Source organism: Mesocricetus auratus, unplaced genomic scaffold (assembly GCF_017639785.1).
Source record: "Mesocricetus auratus isolate SY011 unplaced genomic scaffold, BCM_Maur_2.0 Super-Scaffold_100021, whole genome shotgun sequence".
NCBI classification, from domain to species: Eukaryota; Metazoa; Chordata; class Mammalia; order Rodentia; family Cricetidae; genus Mesocricetus; species Mesocricetus auratus.
In genome coordinates this window covers 32503041-32526173 of record NW_024429202.1, presented here as the reverse complement: position 1 = coordinate 32526173, position 23133 = coordinate 32503041, and the positions used below count along the sequence as shown (strand labels likewise).

Sequence of the window (23133 nt, the reverse complement as noted above, 5' to 3'; positions counted from 1 at the left end):
ATTCCTAACAGAGAGTGGGGATCCAAATATGAACAAGATGAGGGGGCCACTCACAGGAGACACCATCAGCAGGAAAGTCCAAGAGCAGGACACTCACAAAACAGACTGCAATTTGTTTTCTTAAAAAAAGGTAGAAAATTAAAATTGAAGACCATCCAAAAATATGTAAGTAAATGTAAAGTAATATGTAAGTAATTTCAACAAAGAACGGTGCAAGACAAGGCAGGAAGAGCCATGTGGGGAAGAACAAGTCTTAGATGTATAGAATAGCCAGGTGGCTGTAATGGAGAGTCCGCCCTGAGTTACCCAGGAGCAGTCCCAGGTGGGCAGCAGGAAGTCATCATGGGAGCAGATAACCCAAGAACACAACTCCGTTAAAGAGAAAGAAAAACAAATAAGCTATCTTGTGGCTGGAGAGATTGTAAGATGCTAAGGAGTTAAGACACCTACTGATAGACCCCAGGTTTAGCTCCCAGCTCCGGCATGATGGCTCACAACCATCTGTAACTCCAGTTCCAAGGGAATATGACACCTCCTCCGGCCTCTTTGGTCAGAAGGCACATGGATGGTATGCAGACATGCATGCAGGCAAACATCCTTACATACAAAATAAAACTCAATCTGAAAGAAAAAGGAAGCTGCATTTCCTTAGATACAGTAGCAAATATGAATGCCCTAAGGGAAGAAACACCTGAAGAAGGCAGACCAATTCTTCATTCAGTGTGTACAGAAGGAAAAAATATTGACCTGAACACTGAAGGTCACAGTTCTGACCCTGAGTGTGGTTCTAACCAACCCTGTGAACATATGCACGATAATGCTTGAGCTGAATATTTGAGGCTTTTTTTTCCGTCTAATCTAAGATGTTGCCTTACAGTCTGCAGATTATCATACGTTTCAGGACACTGAGTGCCAGTGAAATAGCAGTTAGCACGGCTGCTTCCAGAAGGACTGACTACTCTGACTTGAGACCCAACACAGAACAAACAGTGGGTAATCTGGGAAACACACTCTGCAGAAGCTGAAACTAGGAGGCAGCACCAAGCCTGGAAAGGTCCTCCTCAATACACACAACAGTGAAGACGATGGGGAAAGGGAGGTAAACCTAACGCTGTCTACCATGGATGCCTACACTTTGCTAAGCACCCAGAAAATTCCCCTATTATACAGCCTCTTTGAATGTTCTCCAAGAGTTTTGAATATTGTGCTTTTAAAGTTTGGAAAATTAAGCTGCTTGTCTCCTTTTTTTCTCAATTTCTGACTCTCTGATCCAATAATGACATGTTTGAGGGTCTGTTATCCTTCAACAAAATCAAGGTCCAGTCTCCAAAGCCTGAAGTCATTCAGCTCCCATGAAGCTGAAAAGCAGACAACAGTGTTTAAGTAAACTTACTGATGCTCACAGCAATGTAGTTTCTAACCATGAACTGTCTCCCCAAGTATGTGAGTCTGGCCGTGCACGCATAGCTCCCACCGTCCTCTGCAGCAACATTGTTCACAAGAAGCTTTGTTCCTGAAACAGCATACTTCTTCCCTGCTTTAAGTTCTTCACAACCCTAAAGACACACACACACACACAAGAACTGAATGAGTACTGGGAAATGCTAGTAACTTTGCTAGTTAGCATTATCCTAGGTGCCATGGGGAGACAACTTCCATATCCACATGGTCACCTACAATCTAACTAGAAGACATTGCGTAATATATGCTAGCTAGATGCCAGATGGGTGGATGGAGGATGGATAGATGGATTGACGGACAGACAGATGATGGATAGACAGACATATAGAGAAGATACATAGGTAGGTAGGTAGATAGATAGATAGATAGATAGATTCACTTTGATAAAAAAACACTTGACATAAACAACTTAAAGACTCTTAATGAACTTGTGTCTTCAGAGATTTTACCCATTCATGTTGAGAAGTGTGTGGAGGAGCACTGGAGAGCATACTATGGAGGCCAGGGAGTAGACAGAAAGTCTGCAGTTGCAGTTTCTCGTTTTCCTGTTTATTTCATCTGGAACACAGACTATGGGATGGTACCACCCACATCCAGAGCGGGGTACTTTCCTCTTAATTAATCTTCACTGGAAATGTGCTGACAGACACACCCAGAGGTATTCTTTAAATTCTTAAGCATTTCTCAATCAGATTAAGGTGACAATCAACATAGAGAGAAACAGAGAGGGGTGGACAGTCATCTCTTAGTCCCCCTTCCCTCCCCGCCCCCTCTCTCTCGTGTGTATGGAGCATGTGTGTGATCTTCCTTGGCTGCTGCCCATCTTGTTTTTTGAGACAGTCAGGGACTTGGCTGGCCGGCCAACAAACCCCAGAAATCTGAATCTGCCAGTCTCTGATGCACCACCACTCCCAGCCTTTTTACATGTGTTTATGGGGATCAAACTAAGTCCTAGTGTTTTTAAGACAAACATCTTACCAAGGAAGCCACCTTCCTCACTCCCAAAGCTCCTTTTATCAAGCTAATCACCTTCACCTCATGAACCCACTTCCGGAATCTTGCCCAGGACTATTCCCCCTTCTCTGAGAAACCCCACTCCACAGAGAGGCTGCTTGGCTAATTGAGTCCATTTTTTTCTATTCAAATATTTAAGTTTCTGTCTTTCCCACACTGTGAGAGACTTCAGCCATGGGGGAATTAGACATAGTCACTGTCCTCATGAAACTCACAAACTAATAGATAAAATCCTAATTCAACAAATGTAACCAACTTGGTGTTGCATTGTCTCCAGACTTAACCAGCCACAGGGGGAGTCAGTCCTTACTCTCCACCCCAGAACAAGGAGAATAAATCTACTTTGCATGCAAAATTCAATAAATAATGTACATAATAAGTACATATATTTATAATGTACAACATGTCTTTCTAGATTTCTTTTTGCTGTTGTTGTTGTTTTTGTCTTTTTGAGACAGGGTTTCTCTGTGTAACTTTGGAGCCTGTCTCTCTCTGTAGGCCAGGCTGGCCTTGAACTCATAATTGCTGGGATTAAAGGTGTGCACCACCAAAGCCCTGCTGTCTTTCTAGATTTCTTACATTGTTCCAGTTGATACTCTGTGAGGGAACTCCAGTAATCACTTGGCAATTGTTCTCTGATAGATGGGAGCTACTATTAAGGATTGGATGGATAACAGCATCACCCCTCATTGTTATGAAGACCCATTGTTATGATGAAAATATATTCTAAGACATTGGACCTCTTTTGCTTTTAGGCATACAGCCAAGTTATTAATGCACCTTAAGATCTCTTAAGATTATGTCTTACTGTGCAGTCAGCCTGTCTGTTTAACTTGCGTTTAAGAGAACAATGTAACAACCAACCTTACCTGCCTTTGATTTCCCATGTATCAGCTTTTACAGCATAATCTAATACATAGTTGCAATTTAAAGTTATGTACTCTTCCACACCCCTGGCCCAGAAAGGATTCGGTGCATATATGCATGTTAAGGTAGTAAATGCTGGAAACATCAAACATGTGTAAAGAGACCTTGTGTAACAATTATCTAACATAAACATTGGAAATAGCATACAGATATAAGTTGACGATGGTACGCATTCAGTACTGAGTGCTTTAGGGTGAGCTGGAGTCAGTGACCTAGTCCCTTGTAAAACTGTTAAGGATTTCTGTAAAGTATCCTTCACTCCTTCCCCACCTAATGCTATAATGTTCAATAAAGAAAGAACAGAGCTCTTTGCTGGATACACACAGCAAGAGACAGTAAGACATCAAACAGGCATAGATAGACACAGACCCAAGGATGAATTCAGATCAACAACAACAGACTAACGACAACCCTGAAACCACAAAGTGAAACAGACAGAAGACACAAGGGGAAAAGAGAATTCAAATTTGAATTTTCTCTTGGTTAAATTAATCCAAGGGTAAGTGCTGAATATTTTAGTACCTCTGAATATATCCTTAATGCATTTAACTAATGCAGGTTGTAAATAAGCTAGGCTCTAGGGGGATCATGTAAATTTAGGTGTCTTATCTAGTCATAGTTCATTGAATAATGCTGTCTATGAAATACTAGTATGCACCAACATGCATTCAACTGCATTTTCTACTTCTGACTCAGCAAGTATAATATTTTGTAGACACAAAAATATCCCAAAATATGCACTAGGTATAAAAGTCTGATGAAGTTGAAACCAGTGAGATGGGCAGGAGTCTGATCATCAAAAATGATGGCAAAAGAAAGAAGAGTTGAAATGTTACTAGCAAAGAAACAAGATGGTCACAATGGTTTCCGAGGGCTGAAATGGACCATTGCCAAAACAAGGCAGAAACAGAGACAGGAAGAAAGCCAAAATCAATGACGTAGTTTAGATTTGAAACAGACAAGTTCCACGCCCTCAACTTGATCTCAATTAAGAGAAATGGAAGGCACGAAGGAAAACCAAGTAATAAAATTATCAGACAGAGACTTCGAACTAGTGACGTTTAAGTTGACTGGTTTAGCAGCAGCACTGGGAACTTCAAACATGTATAGGTGAGTGACGAGAAAGGAAGAACGCAAATCACAGATCTGGGGCTGAGCAGATGGCTTGGTAGTTAAGGTGCTTGTTGTGCAAGCTTGAGCCTTGGAATTTGGATCCACAGGAAACCAGCTAAATGCCAGGTGGGTGTGGCCGTCCTCTGGATTCCAGCTTCAGAAGGCAGAGACAGGGAATCTTTAATAGTTAGCTCACTAGCAAGGTTAGCCACATAGGTTAAGTGCTGGGTTTGAGGAAAAGACTCTCCCTCGTTGAATAATACAGAAGAGCAATGGAGGATGAATCTTGACACCGACTTCCTGTACACATGCCCAGGTGCACTCACACACATGCAAAAACATACATGTAAAAAGGAAAAAAATAGATAGATAACTGAAAATTACAATATCTGCACTGGGGAGTTTAGTGGAAGGTTTTACAAACCTGAGAATAAAAGGAGTATGCTAGAAAACAAGCTAGGAAGACTTGCCCGCTGAGGCATATGTACACGGTATGAGAACAGGAGAATGCATGTGAGATGTAAAAGCACATTGAAAACAATGGGTTAAATACATACTTAATTAGAGTTCTAAAGGAGACAAAAAGAAAATAACTTGAGAAAACACTGAAGGAACTAGTAACTAAGAAATAATGGAGCAAATGCATAATAAGCTATAATTGCAAAAGGTGTGTGCAGAATAGATAGGAAGTCTCTGTCTCAGCTCACTGGAGTCACACTACTAAACTCCAAAGTCAGGGATAGTGTTTTCAAGAAATTCAGAGATTGGAACCTATCACCTTCAAAAGGGACAGAAATCCAAGAATAAGAAAGGTGATCCTGTCCATGAAGCATGAAAAATACTGGATACCACAAACCATCGAATAATATGTTTAAAATGCAGAGTGAAAATAAGTGCCAATCCATGAAGAATAGTATACCAACAATGATAATAATAAACATTTTTAATTATATAATTTACACTAATAAAATTCATGAAATGTTAGTTGGACACATATATATTACATAGAATTATTCCAGGGACTGGAGATATGGATCTGTATAAGGGTTAGGAAAACTTGTTGCTTTTTCAGGGGACCTAGTTTAGTTCCCAGATCCTACAAGTGAACACACAAGCATTTATAACTCCAGTTCCAGGGGATCTGATACCCTCTTCTGGTTTCTGTAGGTACTGTATGTGGTATACACAGAGTCAGTCAAAACACTGACACATGAACTTTAAATAAAGAAAACTTTCAGACACAAGTTCAGAGATACTGATTAGATTATAAATGAGGATAAAGTTCAATGTGTGGGGAAATTCTAAAAGAATTTCATACTACATGGCAATAATTCAAGGCTAATCAGCCAATGATTGTTGAATATGTCCACTATGAAATTCATAAAAATAAAGATAGCTAATAAATGCTTGATTTTAACAAAAAAAGTAAAAAAAGAAAGGCAGTAAGTTTAGAATCAGAATAGTAAATGAAAACCACCAACAAAGGAGGTTTGAAGGTAACACATCAGGAATCACAGAAAACATGAGGAGTAAAAATCCAGCCTAGAGCTTTTAAGGGCCCAGATACCTGCTATTTAAAAAGCATCCCCTGAAAGGAGACAAGTGCAGAAGGATAAAAGTGGAAATATAGAAAAGCACCAGCTGCCACAATAAAACTAGTGTTGTTGTACCAACACCAAAGGGAGGCAAATGTCAAGAAAGAAAAAGAAAAAGGCACACCGCAAAAACTCAATGAAGCAGGAAGCCGAAGCAGCTTAAAATATTTCTGTAGATAATATCTTGAAAGTATAACACAAACATTAATAAAGTCAGTTGTACAGCAAAATCACACAAAGTTGTGTTAACAAGTCTAAGTTAAACTAAAAGAGAACAGGGAAGGATAACAGAATCCACAAGCTCAAATTCCTATGTTTACTCTCCCTTCAATACACAAGGACATTGACGGAGGTTGAACATATGTCCAAAAAGCCAGCCTCAAATTAAAAAATTCTGAAGGTATATAAAATGTTCTCTCTATCATATTACATCAAAATCAGAAATGTTACCTTAGAAAATACCCAAACACTACGACCCTTGTGAATTAAACAACCCTTCAAAAACATTTAGAGTCAAAGAAGAAATCGCAAGGAAAATTGAAATGATTTGAGTGGGGTGATTAGAGAATGATAGGTGAAAACCTGCAGACATCAACCAAGACACGGTTTTAAAGGAAGCCACAACCTTAAATCTATATATTAGAAACTCTGGGCCGGGCGTTGGTGGCGCACGCCTTTAATCCCAGCACTTGGGAGGCAGAGGCAGGTGGATCTCTGTGAGTTCGAGGCCAGCCTGGTCTACAAAGCAAGTTCCAGGACAGCTTCCAAGACAATACAGAGAAACCCTGTCTCGAAAAACCAAAAGAAAAAAGAAAAAAAAGAAACTCTGGCTTAATGATATAAGTGTCTATCTCACACTATTCATACAATCATAGCAAATTTAAACCAAAAACCAAACAATATTGTGGGGAGAGCTAGACAAGAACAGAAATCGATGAAGCAAACAAAGAAAAAACTAATAAGAGAAGATCGACAAGGTCTGCATTTAGTACTTTGAAAATACCTATGAAATTAACACGCCCCGGCAAGAGTAATGAACTAAGAAACAAAAGAAGGAAGTGAAGTTACAAGGCACTGGAAATTAAATTCCATGAACATTAAGAAGAAAATAGAAATATATTTCAATGGTTGATGGGGAAGTCCTGAATATATGTAAATAAAGCACTGTTGGCTGACAGGGAAGCAAGATAGGAGGGACTAGGAGTCTAGGAGGATTCTGGGAAATGTAGTGAAGGGAGCCATCGCCACGTGATTCCCAGGAAGAGGGGATGCAAGTCTGCATTCTCGGAAAGATAAGTCCTTATAAAAATATATATTGGTGATAATGGGTCAATAATTAAGTCAGAGCTAGCCAATGAAAAACTATAACAAATGGCCAACAGCTTCATAATTAATATAGTGTCTCGTGTGTTATATGGGGGCTGCAACTGTGGCAGGGCTCAGGCAGTTGGCAGGGAAGACTACATGTTACAGATAGTATCATCTTAACGTATCTAAATCAAAATTTCTAAATGAGCATAACATATTAACTCTGTCATGAATAGAACTGGATAGGATGAATAACCCTTTAGATATTAAAGACAGCAGTACATGACACTGAAAACTCAGAGAAAATCCTGGGTGATGTCACTACTGAAGACCATAGTGGGCCAGCTAGTGGGTTTATCGCTTTGTAATTTCTTCTAGAACTATGAGACATTTCTAGAGTAAAGAACACTGAAGTTTCACTCTATGCACTTCACTAAGCTAGACTGCCTATGTATGAAAATCTGACATAGATATAGCACAAGCTACAAGAGCTCAGAACAGCAACATTCATGATACAAAAGCAAAACTCTAGAAAAAGAATTCTGGTACGTTAAATGTGATGGTGATTACACACCATGCTAAGGGATTCCAGGATTGGAAGATTACTGTAAGATCCCCAATGTTATCTTGTCATTTATGGTAGTTTAAGTGGAAACAGCCCCTATAAGTTCCTAGGCTGGAATGCATCATCCCCAGTCGATGGAATTATTTGGGAAAGATTAGGGTATGGTCTTGTTGAAGGAGGTGTCACTTGGGGTGAGTTTTCTCTCCCCCTACACCACCCCTCCCTCTCTGTGCCTCATGCTTGTAGATTAGAGGTAAGATTCCAGCTACTTCCCCAGCACCATGCCTGCCTGCCTGTGCTTCCTCACATCATGGACTCACCCTTTGGAGCTATAAACCCTAATTAAATGCTTTATTTTATAAGTTGCCTTGGTCATGGTGTCTTTTCACAACAATAGAAAAGCAACCAAGATACCATTCAATACATTAAAAAATAAAATGAAAAGTCAAGAGTATTTTTGTAAAATTTAACATGGATTCATAACATAAGAATCTAAGTCAATTATGAATAATTCCCTAGACTCAAAAAGACATTTGTTAATATCTTAAATATCCCAGGAGTCTGGAAGCTTTTCCAGACACACAAGAATGGTTATTACCACACACAAGAATGGTTATTACCACTTCTAGGGTGTCAATTGGAGCAACACAGACTCACTGGAAATCTCAGAAATCTTGTAAAAATGACCAAGTTGATTATGAAATTGTGTATGCATGCAGAAGAATATGAATATCCTGCATGGGAGAAAGTTAACGCAAGAGGGTTTGGGGCAAACTTTCAGGCCTGTCCTAATGACACAATATCTAAGAAGATAAACAGAACATGCCATGCAAGAAAATACTCTGCAGACCCACATACCAATATAAGTTGGACTAAAATCAGAGTTGGCATGCAAAGCAAGGAAGAAAAGACAAGTGAACTATGAACTCACATGGAAAAAAATTAAATTAAATGTGATGCCTCAGCTAACACTATGCTTTTAAAAGAAAAAAAACTCAATGAAGGACTGATGAGTTGGCTTATCAATAAAGGTGCTTGCATCCAAGACTGAGCACATGAGATCAATCCTCAGGACCCACATGGTAAAGAGTGAAAACTGAGCCCCACAAGTTGTCCTGGCTTGACATTCATGTCATGGCAGGTGCACGCACGCATACACACACACACACACACACACACACACACACACACACACACACTCACTCATTCAAGTACAACAAGCAAACTCAAGAGGAACAAATACTACCATCCCTCAGGAAATGTGGAAAAGCCAGAGTAGAACAGTCATCACGTGAAAAGCAAATGTTACAAAGAGCAGGTCTGCAAGGAACTCAATGGCAAAGCCATTGTCTTATATGTGCAAGACGCTAGGTTTCATCCCCAGCACTGCGGAATGACGGGAGAGGAAGGAAGAGCAGGGTAATCATACCCTGTGCTATCAGATGCAGACACATTAGAATACTAACATTGCTCACATTCTCTACGACCCAACTGCTCCATTCTTCAGCAGAACACTGCACAAAACCACAAGCATATGTAAACCAAACGGTATGCCCATGAAGGTTTACACTAGCCTTACTTGTAACTGGAAACAACTCAAGGGTCTGACAATGATAATACTATACAACAACTAAAGTGGATGATTACCTGGATGTACAGGTTGCAATGTGGATGGTTCTCAGGATTTACTGTTGGTCCAAAGAGGCTAAACACAAAATACTTAGGCACAGATGAATCAAATACGAAGTTCAGAAAGAAGCAGAGTTAATGTGGGAGTCTAAATTAGGAAAGCAGTGCTCCTGGGAATGAGGAAGGCATGGTTTGGTTTGGTTTGGTTCTTCCAGGTAACAGAGGCAGTCTTTAAAGCTATTAGTAATAGCTAATCTTGACCTTGGTGGTAAAGGCAATTAAAGTTGCATTTACTTTGTGACAATCCATTATCACTCGTCTACCTGCATGTTTCCTACTATTTTCTACATGTATTTTAAGCGTCAATGAAAAAGTTTTCATGCATGCCATTTGTTTCCCAAAACAAAGAAATGTGTAAAATCTGCTTGCTATAAGTGACAATAAAACAATTAAAAATTTAAGAGAGAAATACATCAAAAGACATTGGCAGATCTGAAGGGGATTAAGAAATGGACAGTAACCTCCACAAATGGTTGATTCCATTGGTAATTAAGAGGGAAAAAAACTAAAATAACAACTACAAGGTATCATTTCATGCTCACTAAACTGATTTTTTTCTTTTAAAGACAGTTCTCTACGTAGCCCTGGCTATTCTGGAACTCTCTGTGAAGACTTGGCTGACTTTGAACTCACAAAGATCTGCCTGCCTATGATTTTTGAAAATTAAAGTTCACATGCAAAGTTATCCTACCCTTACAAGAAATTGCCTATCAGCCTAGTAAGTCAGATTCCTATGAAACTTTAGAAGCAATTTGTGAAACCAGTGAAGCGGAATGAATTATTTATTTGCATCTTCACTGTCTAGCAGCTCTCAGGTTGGAGATCAAATGCCTTTGAGAACTTCACACTTGTCAATGGTGCTAAGAGCATTCTTTCCCACATTCCACAGGAGGAGACAAAGAACCCAAGTGAAGAGGATGCCTGCCAAAGACAAGCAGGCTTTCTGAAAGGACAGAAGGCTTTGTTTTGAAGGGCAAGCTTTACATGTAAAGGTGGTTGCACCAGCTTAGGGAAAGAGGAGGAGAGTGGGACTACACCCTGGAATGAGGACCAAACTCTAGCTCCACTGCTGAAGCAGATGATAATGAAAAGAGAAAATAGATTGTTTGCCAGTATACATGAAGCCTCCAATGAAACTTGCCATTCCCTAGGAAACAAAATGCTACCAAAAGTCAGCAAAGAAAAAAAAGTAAGACATTTGAGTAATCCTGTCACCACAGAACAAATGAGGGTAGGAGATCAACAGATGAAAACCCATAACAGAAACTCACGGCCCAAGTGGCTGGACTGGGGACTAGGAAGTACATAGAGGGACCTACGCTGCAGTGCCAAACTGTACCTCATCTGCCGAGACAAAGTCAAGGTTAAAGTGAAAACAAGATTAAGAAAGATGAGCATGAGAAACTCTGTTCACGTTTCAAAGGCGAATGGCTAAGATACAAGTGTCAATTTATAAATACAGTGTTGTATGAGGCTATGATGAGAATTGACAGCGGCAGCCACCTGTGTGGTGAGTAACGTCAAACAGGGACGGCAGGAATCTTTCTTGGGCGTGGCTTTGTATAATTCGTAATTTTCAAAGCACCAGGACACCAGAGTCGTTCAAACAAACCAAAATGAGTGAAAAACGGATAGCAAGGAGAGCCTGAAAAATGGGTAACCGGGGGTAAGGAGAAGATGAAACAGCGTAACGAAACAACAACAACCGTAAATTTAATACAATTACCAGTGTTACTACCACTTGTTGTCTTGATACAAAATACCAAATATGCTCGGAAAGATTCAATTTTACCTCAAATAGAAAGTGGGTTTTATATGAGGAGAAAATCGTATCAATAGAGTGTTTTTGCTGTTGCTGCTTTTTTATTTGTGTTTGTTTGTTTGTTTGCTTGTTTGTTTTTACCTTATACCACTTTATTGAATCCAGGACACAACTGTCCGGGAAGTCGAGATGACACGCGAGACTGGCCGATTTTCCCATGGGTAAACTTTGTTGATACTCATCGGACAAAGACAAATTTATGGGGCCCTCCGTGGAAGAATTGCACCAATGTTTTCTAACAACCGTCAGGTTTACAGTTATTCGGTAACAGCTGTGTGCATTCCTATGAGAAAACAGCGGGTTGAACCCAGTGAATTCTTAAGCAGTCTCAGAATTCAATAAGTCATTTTCACATCTTTCCTAATTATTTTCTAGACATTGTACAAACCCTTGGCCTCATCGGAAATCGCAAGTAGCCCCCACACCAGGCATCGCCCAGAGATAATCACTGGTATTTGTGCAGTGGAAACACGGGCATCTCTTTTGGAATGGCTCAGGAGGCACCGATGAACACCCTGGGCTTCTGGAACTGTTTGTCTGAAGAGACTAGACAGTGTTTGCACTGCATCCATTGCAGCCACAAAAATCACTTGCCTCGCAAAGCATCTGGTAAATCAGGTGGTGACATGTAAACAACTGTCTGTAGTCCTTAAAAATGGCGATGGTGTGTAAACCAAAGACCCAGAGCTGCTCCAGGTTAACAGAGATTAAAGGTGTATGGGACACGCCCAGTCTACAGGTAGTAAAACCTAGGTTTGGAGAGATGGTAGAGTATGTGGCTGTCAGTCAAGCTAGCGTGGGAAGTCACAGAACTAGACCTCTCTGGTCAAATGTGGTTTTCAGGTGGGTTTCACCGAAGTCTTAAAAAACTTTGAAAAGGAGAGGAAGGGGGAGGAAGGTAAGCTTCCAAATGACTATAGTTCCCTCCAGACTCAATTGTCTTTCATGGAAGTGGCTCAAAGGGTCACTGTCACTCAATGGCATTACACCTGGCACAAGGACTCCGGTAGACTCTAGAACATCTCCTAGGCTGGCTACCTTTTAAATGCCGGCTTTAAGCAGGTTCCTTATGAAAACTTCTCAAAGGAGGCTCATTTTGATCTGGATTAGCCAGAGATCAACACCTTTCAGCCTTCTGAGGAAATGGCAGCAATAATATTGATATGAGCACTCTTTGTAAGCTGGTCTGGCCTGAAACATCATTTCAGTGAAAAGGATGCAACTTGTGCCCTCCAAATGACTCATAGATCTGTCCTGCTTTCAAATACACTTGCTGCAAGTCACCTCTTAACAGCTGAAGGCCATCCTGTATTTTTGCCTCAATGCCCTTTGCCTCTGTGTACCTTCGTGCTGGTTTTGGTGGCTCACATCTGTCATTTAGCACTTTCAGGGCTTGAGTAAGTTGGAAATCGGTCTAGGCTATATAACGAGTCTCAAAAATAAAGGTTAGTAACACCCGTTTTCTTAAAGGACATATATATGAATGGAGAGGGAAGTATGTGAATTGGTTCTCCTTTAAATGAGGGATTTACCTTATAACACACTGGTAGATGCCCGAGTCCCCCTCTTCCAAAGGAAGAAACAAAATCCACGTGTGGTCCTGGTGATTTCTAAGCTGTCTGTTGTTGGATACTGAGCTTCGGGTGGGTGAGGTTCTGTGCCATGTCAGATTGACTGCCTCGTTTGTTACTGGAGGGTATGTGCAATTCAAAGCAAAAGGCCGGCCCTCTGAAATGATCTCGTGGTGCATGTCAGTATCCTCACACGTGCCTAGGGAGGGAAACACAAGAAACACCAGGGCAGAACACTGGTGTCGCTGTTCACTCCAGAAAACATGAGGACAGGCCTTCTGCAGTCCCCTCCACAAAACCGCCATGCCCTTTGCCTTTATTCTTCTACTCGGCTGCCCTTAGTTCTCTGTCCCCCTCCCCCCCACAGCACTGACCCATCCTGGCTACCTATGCTTCCTGCCCTGCAGTCCCTCGCTGAGTTGGATAAGTCAGTGGATGGTTTTAAAGACACCTTCCTTTTAAAGCCCATTTATGCCAAGTTAGTTTTTCTTAGAAATTTGATCTGTCTCTGGTAGCTTTTAGACCAAAAAATAACCCGTTATACGAAATAGCCGCAGCTAGTAATCCACCCGCTTAAGCATTGGAATTGAGTGACAATTTCCCACATCAACTAAGTTAGTCTAAAGTTCCAAGGTGGCATCTGGGGTTGAGGCTTCAAGAACTTAGGAATAGACTTTTTCTATCCACCCCCGCCCCCCCCTTTTTTTTTTTTTTTTTTTTTTTTGGACTCTGCCTACCAGATCATCTAGAGCAGTGATTAGCAAAGCTTGGGCTTAGTTGAGGCCCTGAAGATGAGTGACAAAGAATGTTGTCCAAAGGAGACAGGCGTCTGGGACCCAAGGACTCACAGAACGTACCTGCTATCACAAAAAGTGGAAGCGCGAACGACACCCCGCACAGCAGCAAGGACCAGGACCGCATCCACATTTTGGGCTACAGGGGGAAAAGAAGACTACGGGAGAAGTAAGGGATGCAGCCGGGCTGGGTACACCTTCCCCCAAGCATCAAGACTAAGACTTCTGAGAACTCAGCCCTCCATGTCCGCCTCACCACTCCAAGGCTTGCCTGTCCTCACCCTCTTTCCATACCACTGCTCTGTACTAACCTTCAGAAGTCCAGAAACCCAGACTGGCCTGAGGAGGGGACCGGTGGGGGAGGCTGGGTGACAAGGGGCAGACTTAGTAGCAGATCTTTCTGCCACTTAGAGCGATCTCACCGCAGCCAGAGCAGGCTATGGACCCGCCCAGCGCGCGCCTGAGACAGCCTGGGTCAGGAGAGCTCTCTGGAACCCCCAAACTCCCGCTGATTGAGCAGTAGTCGCAGGTCCATCTGGGAACGGCAGGCAGGAAGGGGAGAGAATGAGCCAAGCCTGAAGACCCCAGCCTGAGTTCAGGCTCCGTGTCCGGGAGGAGACAGTCGCCAAGCCGCCCCAGTGGAATCGCAGGCTCCCCTCTGTCCTCTGCCCTCCTCTAGAGTCGATGCTGCCCGGGACACACCGGGAAGGGGGCGGGGATCCACCTGCCTATGGGGTCCCGGAGCGCCGGGTCTCCTGAAGTAGATCAGGAACCCCGTCAGGAACCAGATCAAGGTCGGTCACCGCATTCCGCAGCCGGGGCATCGCCTCTCCGCCGCGGGCGGAGCAGACTCACCTTCCCCAAGTGGAGCAGGACAGAATGAACCCAGCCCTAGAGAACATTCAGTCTTATTTTGCCTGATTCCAAGCTATCATGTTCATCTATCAGGAATGTGGGCTTACATCTGCTTCAGATCGCGGCAAAAAAAAAAAAAAAAAAAAAAAAAAAAACCTTCCTTTCCAAACTCTATTTGAATGGTTCTTACATGCCCGACACTGTCCCAGAAGTGGAAGCCATTCCGCATGGCTTCTGTGAGAAGGTATTAACCCTATGTTCTCGTGCTAGATTTTTCTGTACAACAGTCATCCCACAGGTTGAGCACCACTCTGGTCTAAAATCTCCTTAAAGAGATGCTCACCCGGATCTGTGGTCCCAGCAGGCACCAGAGACCCCCACAGGGCATTGAGAAGAGGAAAAAGACCTCAAGTGCAACCAGCCCACCAGCTTCTTAGCCGGGTATTCCTAGTTGTCCTTGCGGAATTAGGGACAGTGAGACTTTCCTAACAACCACAGGGTCAGTCTCCTCTGTTAGCCATCCCGTGCTCACAAAGTTAAGGTGATCAGGTTCCCCGCCCCATTGCCTTACACTTCCGGGATGATCTCTGTTGTGAATGAGTTTGTTGATTCGCCAAGAATCAATCACTGGGCTTGGAATACAAAGCAGATTGGGGGTTGTGAGCTTTTCAGTAAACAACATGACGCTAAGCAAAATAAGAAACAGAAGAAATAGACGCTACAGGTCCTACCAAAATGGAAGTTAAACAAAAGAAAAGTCAAACGTCAGAGTAGAAGAAGCTGGTAAGAGGAGGCTGAATTTAATCGGTGTAAACTGACTCTAGCAATGTAAACAACACGGAACTGATTCAAGTTTGAAAAATGAAAATGCAAGGCCATAAATTTTGTCTCCAGACTCTCCCAGAGAAGCAGGTGGGGAGGGACTGAACATGTACTTTTGGAGGCCCAAAGGATAACTTTAGCTGTGTTTGTGATGGCCAGAAGAAACCTGGCTTTAGTAGGAACCTTCTGAGTCCAATCTCTTCCTCTCTGCGTTTCACTTTCATGTCCTTCCTTTTAAGCATAAGCCATACAGTTGTTAAGGGTGACAGAATCCCAAACAAACAGTGTCATGTCAGCAGCAAGCAGAAGGAAACTTCTCCAGTCTTCCTGTGACTATCGCCCAGGCCCAAACTCTCATCTTAAGTTAGGTGGTTACTGGCCTCTCCTCCTCCCCACTGTGTGTAGTGTGTGTGTGTGAGAAGGGGGTGGGAGGTTCTTTAAGCAATAAAAGGTATTCTTATATAGGTTTTCTTAGTCACCGTATAAAATTTACTACATTGCATACCTATATAACTTGCTTTTTCATAGAAGCCTTACATTTGTGGGATTTAAACATTCATGGTGTTGTCCTTCTTAATACAGGCTTGCTGTTGTATAGCATGCCATTGTATGAGCACACACAACCTACCCGTCCCTCCCCTTTGGCCATTTTGGCTGCTCCAATTTTAACATTTGGCTATTTATTGCAAATAGTGTTGCTGTGTCAGTTCTGGCAATGTCCTCTTGCAAGTTTGAGAGCAGTTCCCTGATCATTAAATGAGTTCATCTGCATTGGCAAACTTCTAATTGTTTCCATGATAGCATTCTCTCAAAGAGGATTTCATTGCCCTGTGTTCTTGCCAAGCATTAAACACATTCCCAATGTGCCCGATGACACAATGAGTTCTGGAAACATGGCTTGGAGAGATGGGCCCTTCTACAGCTTGCAGTTATTATTCTCTGATACATAAGTTTTTAAAGGATATTCAACTATTAAGAAGCACATATGGTGTCAAATCCAATGAAAAGATAGAAAAGGTGTCATAGTCATAGCCTTGCTCCTGAACAGTGGCCTGGAGCACAGGAGGTGGACACCTGGGAGAAGAGCTCTCCTTTTACTTTCTAAGGCTCGTTTTTAATTGTGCATGTGAGTGTAGGTGACCATGGGTCCAGAAGAGGGCATCAGATTCCTTGGGGCTGCAATTATAGGTGTTAGCTACTACCTCATAGGGGTTCTGGGAACCAAACTCTGGTTGTCTGCAAGAGCTCTACACACTCTTAATTGCTGAGCTGTCTCTCCAGCCTAGGAGAGCTCCCCTGAAGAATGACAAAACAGTACAAAATCTCTGAAGGACAAAGTGTGGGGGGGTTCCAAAAAAGCTGAAATGAAGGTGTTGTGATCACGATAGCAAAGAAGGGGAAAGGTAGATAAACAAAGGAGCTAGACCATGCGGGGCCAGAGAACAACAGCACAGTCACTGAGTTTATTATAAAATTAAAAGTAAAATTAAAAGATATTAGAATACCTAAATCACACTCATTGCTTAAATGTTACCTTTACCACTAAAGACACCAAAAGCGCTGAGCACTAAGTGGACTCCTCGGGTTTTAAAAACAGAGCACATGAAGTTGGGAAGGAGTAGTAGGATGGGTGGATAGGGGAAAATAGGAGGGAGGAAGGGGGTAAATAAAATAGTCAAAACCAAGCAAAGTCAGTATATAGTACTGAATGTCAGGATAGTGTGTTCCCTTGGGACATGGGTAGTGGGGGTTGGGACCTAGACCAGCAGGTCGTTCTTCAGTAGCAAGGTCCTGAGAGAGAGAGAGAGGACCAGGACATCAGAAGATAAAGTAGATAGAAAAAAGAGAGAAGATAAGAAAGTATGTGATCGGGAGGTCTTCTACAAGCTGCATCTTATACCGCTCAAGCTTATTAAAAAGTACAGCACAGTTATATACTTTTCCAAGGGAGAAATGGGGTTGTCAAAAGGAGCTATCATATAATGGGGCAAAGTCAGCAAGACACTAATCAAACAGTGCTGCACACGGGGGACACGGTATCTCAAGATCATTACAGATGAGCACACAGTGGCCTTGGTACTGATAACCAATAGCTCCATACAGTGGGAGGAGTTGGGTTCTCAGGATCTGAAGCCACAGCTTCCCCAGAGTCCTGGCCCCAGGCCACCACTGGTTCAGCCAAGTATATCCCTGGTTCAGATAAGGAGCTGTGTTCCTTCTCCATGCATCAGGGCCTTGGGGAAAGCCTCAGCTGATTAGTCAGTCGAGCTATCAACAGATACCCAAGGAAGATGTTCCTGTGTTGGGGTCTTTTTGAGACCTATATGCTTGTCACATTGGTTCGCTCACTTATAGCATGCATTTTCCAAACATGCACCCCGATAAATCAAGAAAAATCCCTTGTGAAAACTCTCAATAGGAGGTAGGGTTACAGGGCCCCAGTCAGGAGGCTGATGAACAGTCTAAGAAATAGGTGATGTGGCTGGGGTTTGCCAATGACAGTGGAGATTAACATCTGAAGACACATTTTAAATCTGTAATGATGTCTCAGCTCTTTCTCAATTTCGGTCTAACTTAAATGACATTTAGAGAGCCACAAAACCACACACTGGAGCAGACCCTAAAGTCTGGACATCTATCAGGTAGAGTGGCAAATACTGGCTCTAGATGGGGCACTGTTTGGTATAATAACCAACACTACAGAGCTTAAAAGACTCTGTTACATTTACACTCACACCCATGCATGCACACTTTCAGAAGTTCTCCAGCTTGTAGACATCCACTGCCCCCAGGAGATCCCATTCCAAACTAAAGTCCCATTAGCAAATCACTTCCCCCTGCAGAAAAAGGAAACCTTGCTGTGTGGCTTCAGTTAGGAAGTCTTATTCCCTGCTCTGGGTCTGTAGAAAGAGGAACCCATTTTGTCCATGGCTGTGTGTCTAATGTTGTTGTGAATCCTCGATGACCCTTCTCTCCAGAATAAGAAACCAGAGTTAGAGGTGCAGACAAGTCTTCAGGACCCTCTCACCTTTAGCTGATGTCTCCTGGTCCTTCAAGCCTGAACAGCATGGAGCCATCTGTCCTGGCACTCCACAGGTGACACTCACAGTCACAGGGCCCAGAAGCCGATGGTATATTTTGGTTCCACCCAGCTCTGCCATTAATGTCCCAAATCCTTTTTGACTCTTGCTGCTCCTGGGTCACATTTTCAAACCAGCTCTGGCATATTTCCCTATCAAAAACAAAAAGGCTCACATTTGCCCCTCCTCAATGTCGTCGGGAGAAAGTGGGTGATTAGGAAGAGCAGCTAGTCATCCGAGAGGTAGGGTACCTGCCTCCTGTCTGAGCATGCTTGCTCACTAATGCGGGCTGGCGTGAACTGGAAGCAAAGGCTGTCCCCAAAGGCCAGGTACTTCTACATAAAGTTTTTAGACACATGAATACTTAATCGGCAAAGGAATGTTCATTTAGAAGGATATTGGTTTTGACCACCAAATTTGCAATGCTCTCCAGACGAATGCTCATTCTCACTAATGCCCTCCATGTGAGACAGAGTCTCTGCAGAATGTAGTTAGTCATGTCCTTCTGCAACCACACCAAGTATGTTATCAGGGAGGGGAACAAGCTTTATTAGGAAAGGTAGTTTGCCATTTAGGCTGTATATATTTAAAAACGGGAGGAGGAGATCTAGATGGCCAACAGAAACAGAAAAGCCATCCATTTGACAGCCTTAATAACAACATACAGACAATTCTTCAAATATAATGGAAAAAAGATTTGGGCCAAGTTTTCGTATGTATACAGATGTGTACAAGTGTATCTATAGGTGTGTGTGTGTGTGTGTGTGTGTGTGTGTGTGCAGGTATGCACATGACATGGTACACATGTAGAAGTCAGAGGATAGCTTTTGGGAGTCAGTCCTTGACTTTCAACCTTCCATTTTTAACTTTATTTAGTTATTTAGTTATTATTATTATCTTATCATCTCAGGTGTACTGGGGACAGGTGGTGATGGGAACAAGAGGGATCAGGTTGGAGGTAGGGATGGAGGAAGAAAGTACTGGAGAGATGGCTGGAATTGCGGGGTGCAGGGCACTTGGAGGACAAGGTAAAAACCTGTGCAATGGAAACTCCCTGGAATCTAAGAGGGTGACCCCAGAGAAAATTTCTAGTAATGAGAGATACAGAGCTTGAACCAGCCATCTTCCGTAAATACGACAGGTTTCCACTTGAAGGATTGGGACACGAACCCAGCCACAAAGTCGAAGACTTTGTGGCTGGGTCCTGCCTGCAGATGTGTTAGGGTAAAGGCGGCACAGAACTTGTGGGAGTGGCCAACCAATGACTGGTCCAGCTTGAGACCCTGACACTGCTGAGCAGTCAGCAGACTGGTTGCTGACAGTGGCAAGGCAACTGGCTATCTAACAGGAAGAGCAGCTAGTGACAGGCCAAGCTGCAGGAGCGGAAAAGTGCCTGACTGCCTAACTGATGAAGAGCGGGAGAGAGATGACATTTCCGTAATTTTCCCCTTCGTGCACATGCCTGCACACACACACACACACACACACACACACACACACACACACACACACACACGAACACACGCAGGCACTCACGCACGCACGCACTGTGACTTCATTTTTACTTTAGAGCTAATTGGCGTTCTTTTTATTTTATTTTATTTTATTTTTTTTGGTTTTTACGAGACAGGGTTTCTCTGTATTGTTTTGGAGGCTATCGGTCCAGCCCGGCCTCGAACTCACAGAGATCCACCTGCCTCTGCCTCCCGAGTGCTGGGATTAAAGGCGTGCGCCACCACCGCCCGGCTCTTTTTTTTTTAATATGAACCACATATTTATCATCTGCCCATTTGTTGATGGACAACTAGGTAGGTTCCATTTCCTTCCTATAGTGAATGGAGCCCCCAATAAACCCGGGGGTGCAAATATCTCCGTGGAAAGGTATGAAGTTCTCTGGACCCATGCCCTGGAATGAAATAGCTGGGTCATATAAGAGTTCTATTTTTTTAATTTTAGGAACCTCCAAACTGATTTCTCTAATGACTCTATTAATTTGCATTCCCAGCACTGGGGAATAAGGTTCCTCTCCAAGTTCTTCCAAGCCTTTCTTGTCAGATTCGATGAGGACAGCAGTTCTGACTGAGGTGAGATCCTATCTCAAAGTAGTTTTAATTTGCATTTCCCTGATATTGTGCACTTGGAAAAATATTTATTGCCCATTTGTGTTTCCTTTTTTTTGAAATCTATCTATTCAATTACTAGCCATTTGGTGATTGGCCACTTTGTTTCCTTGGCGTTTAGGCTTTGCAATTCATTTTAGAGTCTGGAGATTAGCCAGTGAATGTAATCCTACAAGAAACTCAGGGCTTCAGAAGAAATTAAGCAGAACTGGGAACTCTGTTTAACTATTTAAAGTGTTCAAGAGAGACAACCACTGCGCCCAGGCCTCAAGGTAAACAGGGTGCTGTATCTGAATCAGGCTCAGCGAGCATGTAAGATGGCTGAGAAGATTAAAAAAAAAGAAAGCAGGAGCCAGGCAGGTGGAGTCCCATGTGAGCTGGGAACAGGCAATCCCTGTCAAAGACAGGGATGTCTCCAGACACACTGAGTGGCAGAAAACCAGCGAGCCCCCAGATACCTCCTAGACCAGGAAACAAAGCCCAAAGGACACTCACAATCACTTCTAGGTAAGAAGTCCCTAAGAAGGTTGAGCAAACATGGCTCCTGGAAGGCTGAGCTCAGAGCAGGAGTCAACAGGATCCTTCCTGTCTAGTAATACAGGCCCAACTGGTCTAGCAGCTCCACATTTCAGGACGGCAGAGGTAGTGTTTCACTTTCAGATTTAAGACTCATGGATGTACAGGAATTAGACACTTTGTCTGCCAAGCCTTCCTCAGCAGCCCCGCTGAGCAGCCTGGGGAAAGAGGAGCCTGCCTTGGTTGGAAAGACTAGTGCTCACTTTAAATAGCATCATCCTTTTCCTGTAATGCTTTCCTTCCTTCCTTATTCGGGCACACACATGCAAATGCCCACCTTCCCCCTACACACAGGGAGGCCTTAATTCTGTTTATAAAATAAATAATATTACTCCCCCGGTTCTCCCTGCATCTTGTATGCTGTTTCTTTGTATACGATTTCCTCTCCCATGTGTTCTTGTTATTGTAGTGATTCATTTCTGCAATCTATTTTAGTGAAAATGAAAACCTTTCTGGCCCCTTCAAATGTACCATTCACTAACTGTTAAAATTAAGAAAAAAATATTTAGAAATTCTGTCCCAGATACTCGAGGTGCTCCGTGTGTGCCCTAGGTTCATATGGAGTCTAGACAGAGGCACTCCTCCTGTGACCTAGACACACATGAAGTCTTACCATAGAGAGCAAAACTAGGGTTCAAAGGAGCTGGGTGCTTTACTCTCATTCAGAATTATGACTGGTCAGGGATGCATAACTCAGGTCTTTATAAGCAGGCGGCACTCTAATGAAAAATAAGTCCAGAGACCTCTATCCCCAAGAGAAGCTAGTTTAAAATATACAGGGAGTACCGTTTGATGAATAGGGGTTACTTATGACTTATTAACAGTGTTAGATCTGACCTAACACATTGCTAAAATATTAACTGGTCAAAGGACAGAAGCACACTAGGATATTGGTTTCTTCTGAGGGGAAATTTGGGAAAGGCAAGTTCTCTGGACACCAGACTACAAACTTTTGTGTTACTACATTTTAATTATTTGTATTGAGTGTTTTACTCAATGAAACTATGAAGACTCTCTGATCATTGAAGTCAAGCAGCTTCACCACATTCATTTTAGATGCCTTGCTCTTGTCTGAGAGAAAATACATGTTTGCATGAAGCATAAAGGGTAAAGGGGGCAATAACAATAATGATAACAGTAACAGAATACATTGTTTACATTTGTTTACTGATCAACTTAGTGCTGTGTTGGGGATCAAGCTTCCACAAACTAGGTAAGTGATCTACCACTACAAAAGAACAGATGGGCTACATAAGGGAAATCAGGGCTTATAAGACTGTTGGACCAGTGACCTCCGACCCCATCTTAGAATTACTATTGTTGTGATGAACATCATGACCAAAGTCACCTTGGAAAGAGAGGGTTTATTTGGTTCACCCTTCCACATCACTGTTCATCATTAAAGAAGTGAGGGCAGAGCTCAAACAGGACAAGAACCTGGAGGCAAGAGTTGATACAGAGGCCATGGAGGGCTGCTGCTTACTGGCTTGCTCCCCATGGTTTGCTCAGTCTGCTTTGCTATAGAACCCAGGACAACCAGCCCACGGATGGAAGCACACACCATGGGTTGAGCTCTCCCCCATAAATCACCAGTTAAGGAAATGCTTTACAGGGTTGCCTACAGCCTGATGTTGTGGATGCATTTTCTCAACTGAGGCTTCCTCCTTGCCCATGACTCTAGCTTGTGTTAAGTTGACATAAAGCTGATCAGCACTGATCTCTATTCCCCCACCCCAGAAGAACATCCTGCAGAAGACATCGTCTTTTATATCAGGCCTTGAAACGTGTGTAAGCTGAAGAAAGGACAAACAGAGAAATAGA

The 23133-nt window shown here is 42.7% G+C and overlaps 1 protein-coding gene across 2 annotated transcripts in view; it reads right to left on the bottom strand.

The window, feature by feature from the left end:
* Il1rl2 (interleukin 1 receptor like 2) overlaps nt 1-14781 on the bottom strand; it is a 35124-nt gene extending 20343 nt beyond the window's left edge. Inside the window, exons 1-5 of one of the 2 annotated variants that reach the window (XM_040729498.1) lie at nt 14171-14781; nt 13923-14017; nt 13027-13264; nt 11576-11777; nt 1394-1556 (exon numbers count right to left, since the gene is read on the bottom strand). In XM_040729498.1, the coding sequence (XP_040585432.1) occupies nt 1394-1556; nt 11576-11777; nt 13027-13264; nt 13923-13992 (673 nt within the window). In that variant the 5' untranslated portion in view covers nt 13993-14017; nt 14171-14781. The remainder of the gene's footprint in view (nt 1-1393; nt 1557-11575; nt 11778-13026; nt 13265-13922; nt 14018-14170) is intronic. The other variant, XM_040729499.1, reaches the window with a different exon arrangement.
* Between the last annotated feature and the right edge of the window lie 8352 nt (nt 14782-23133).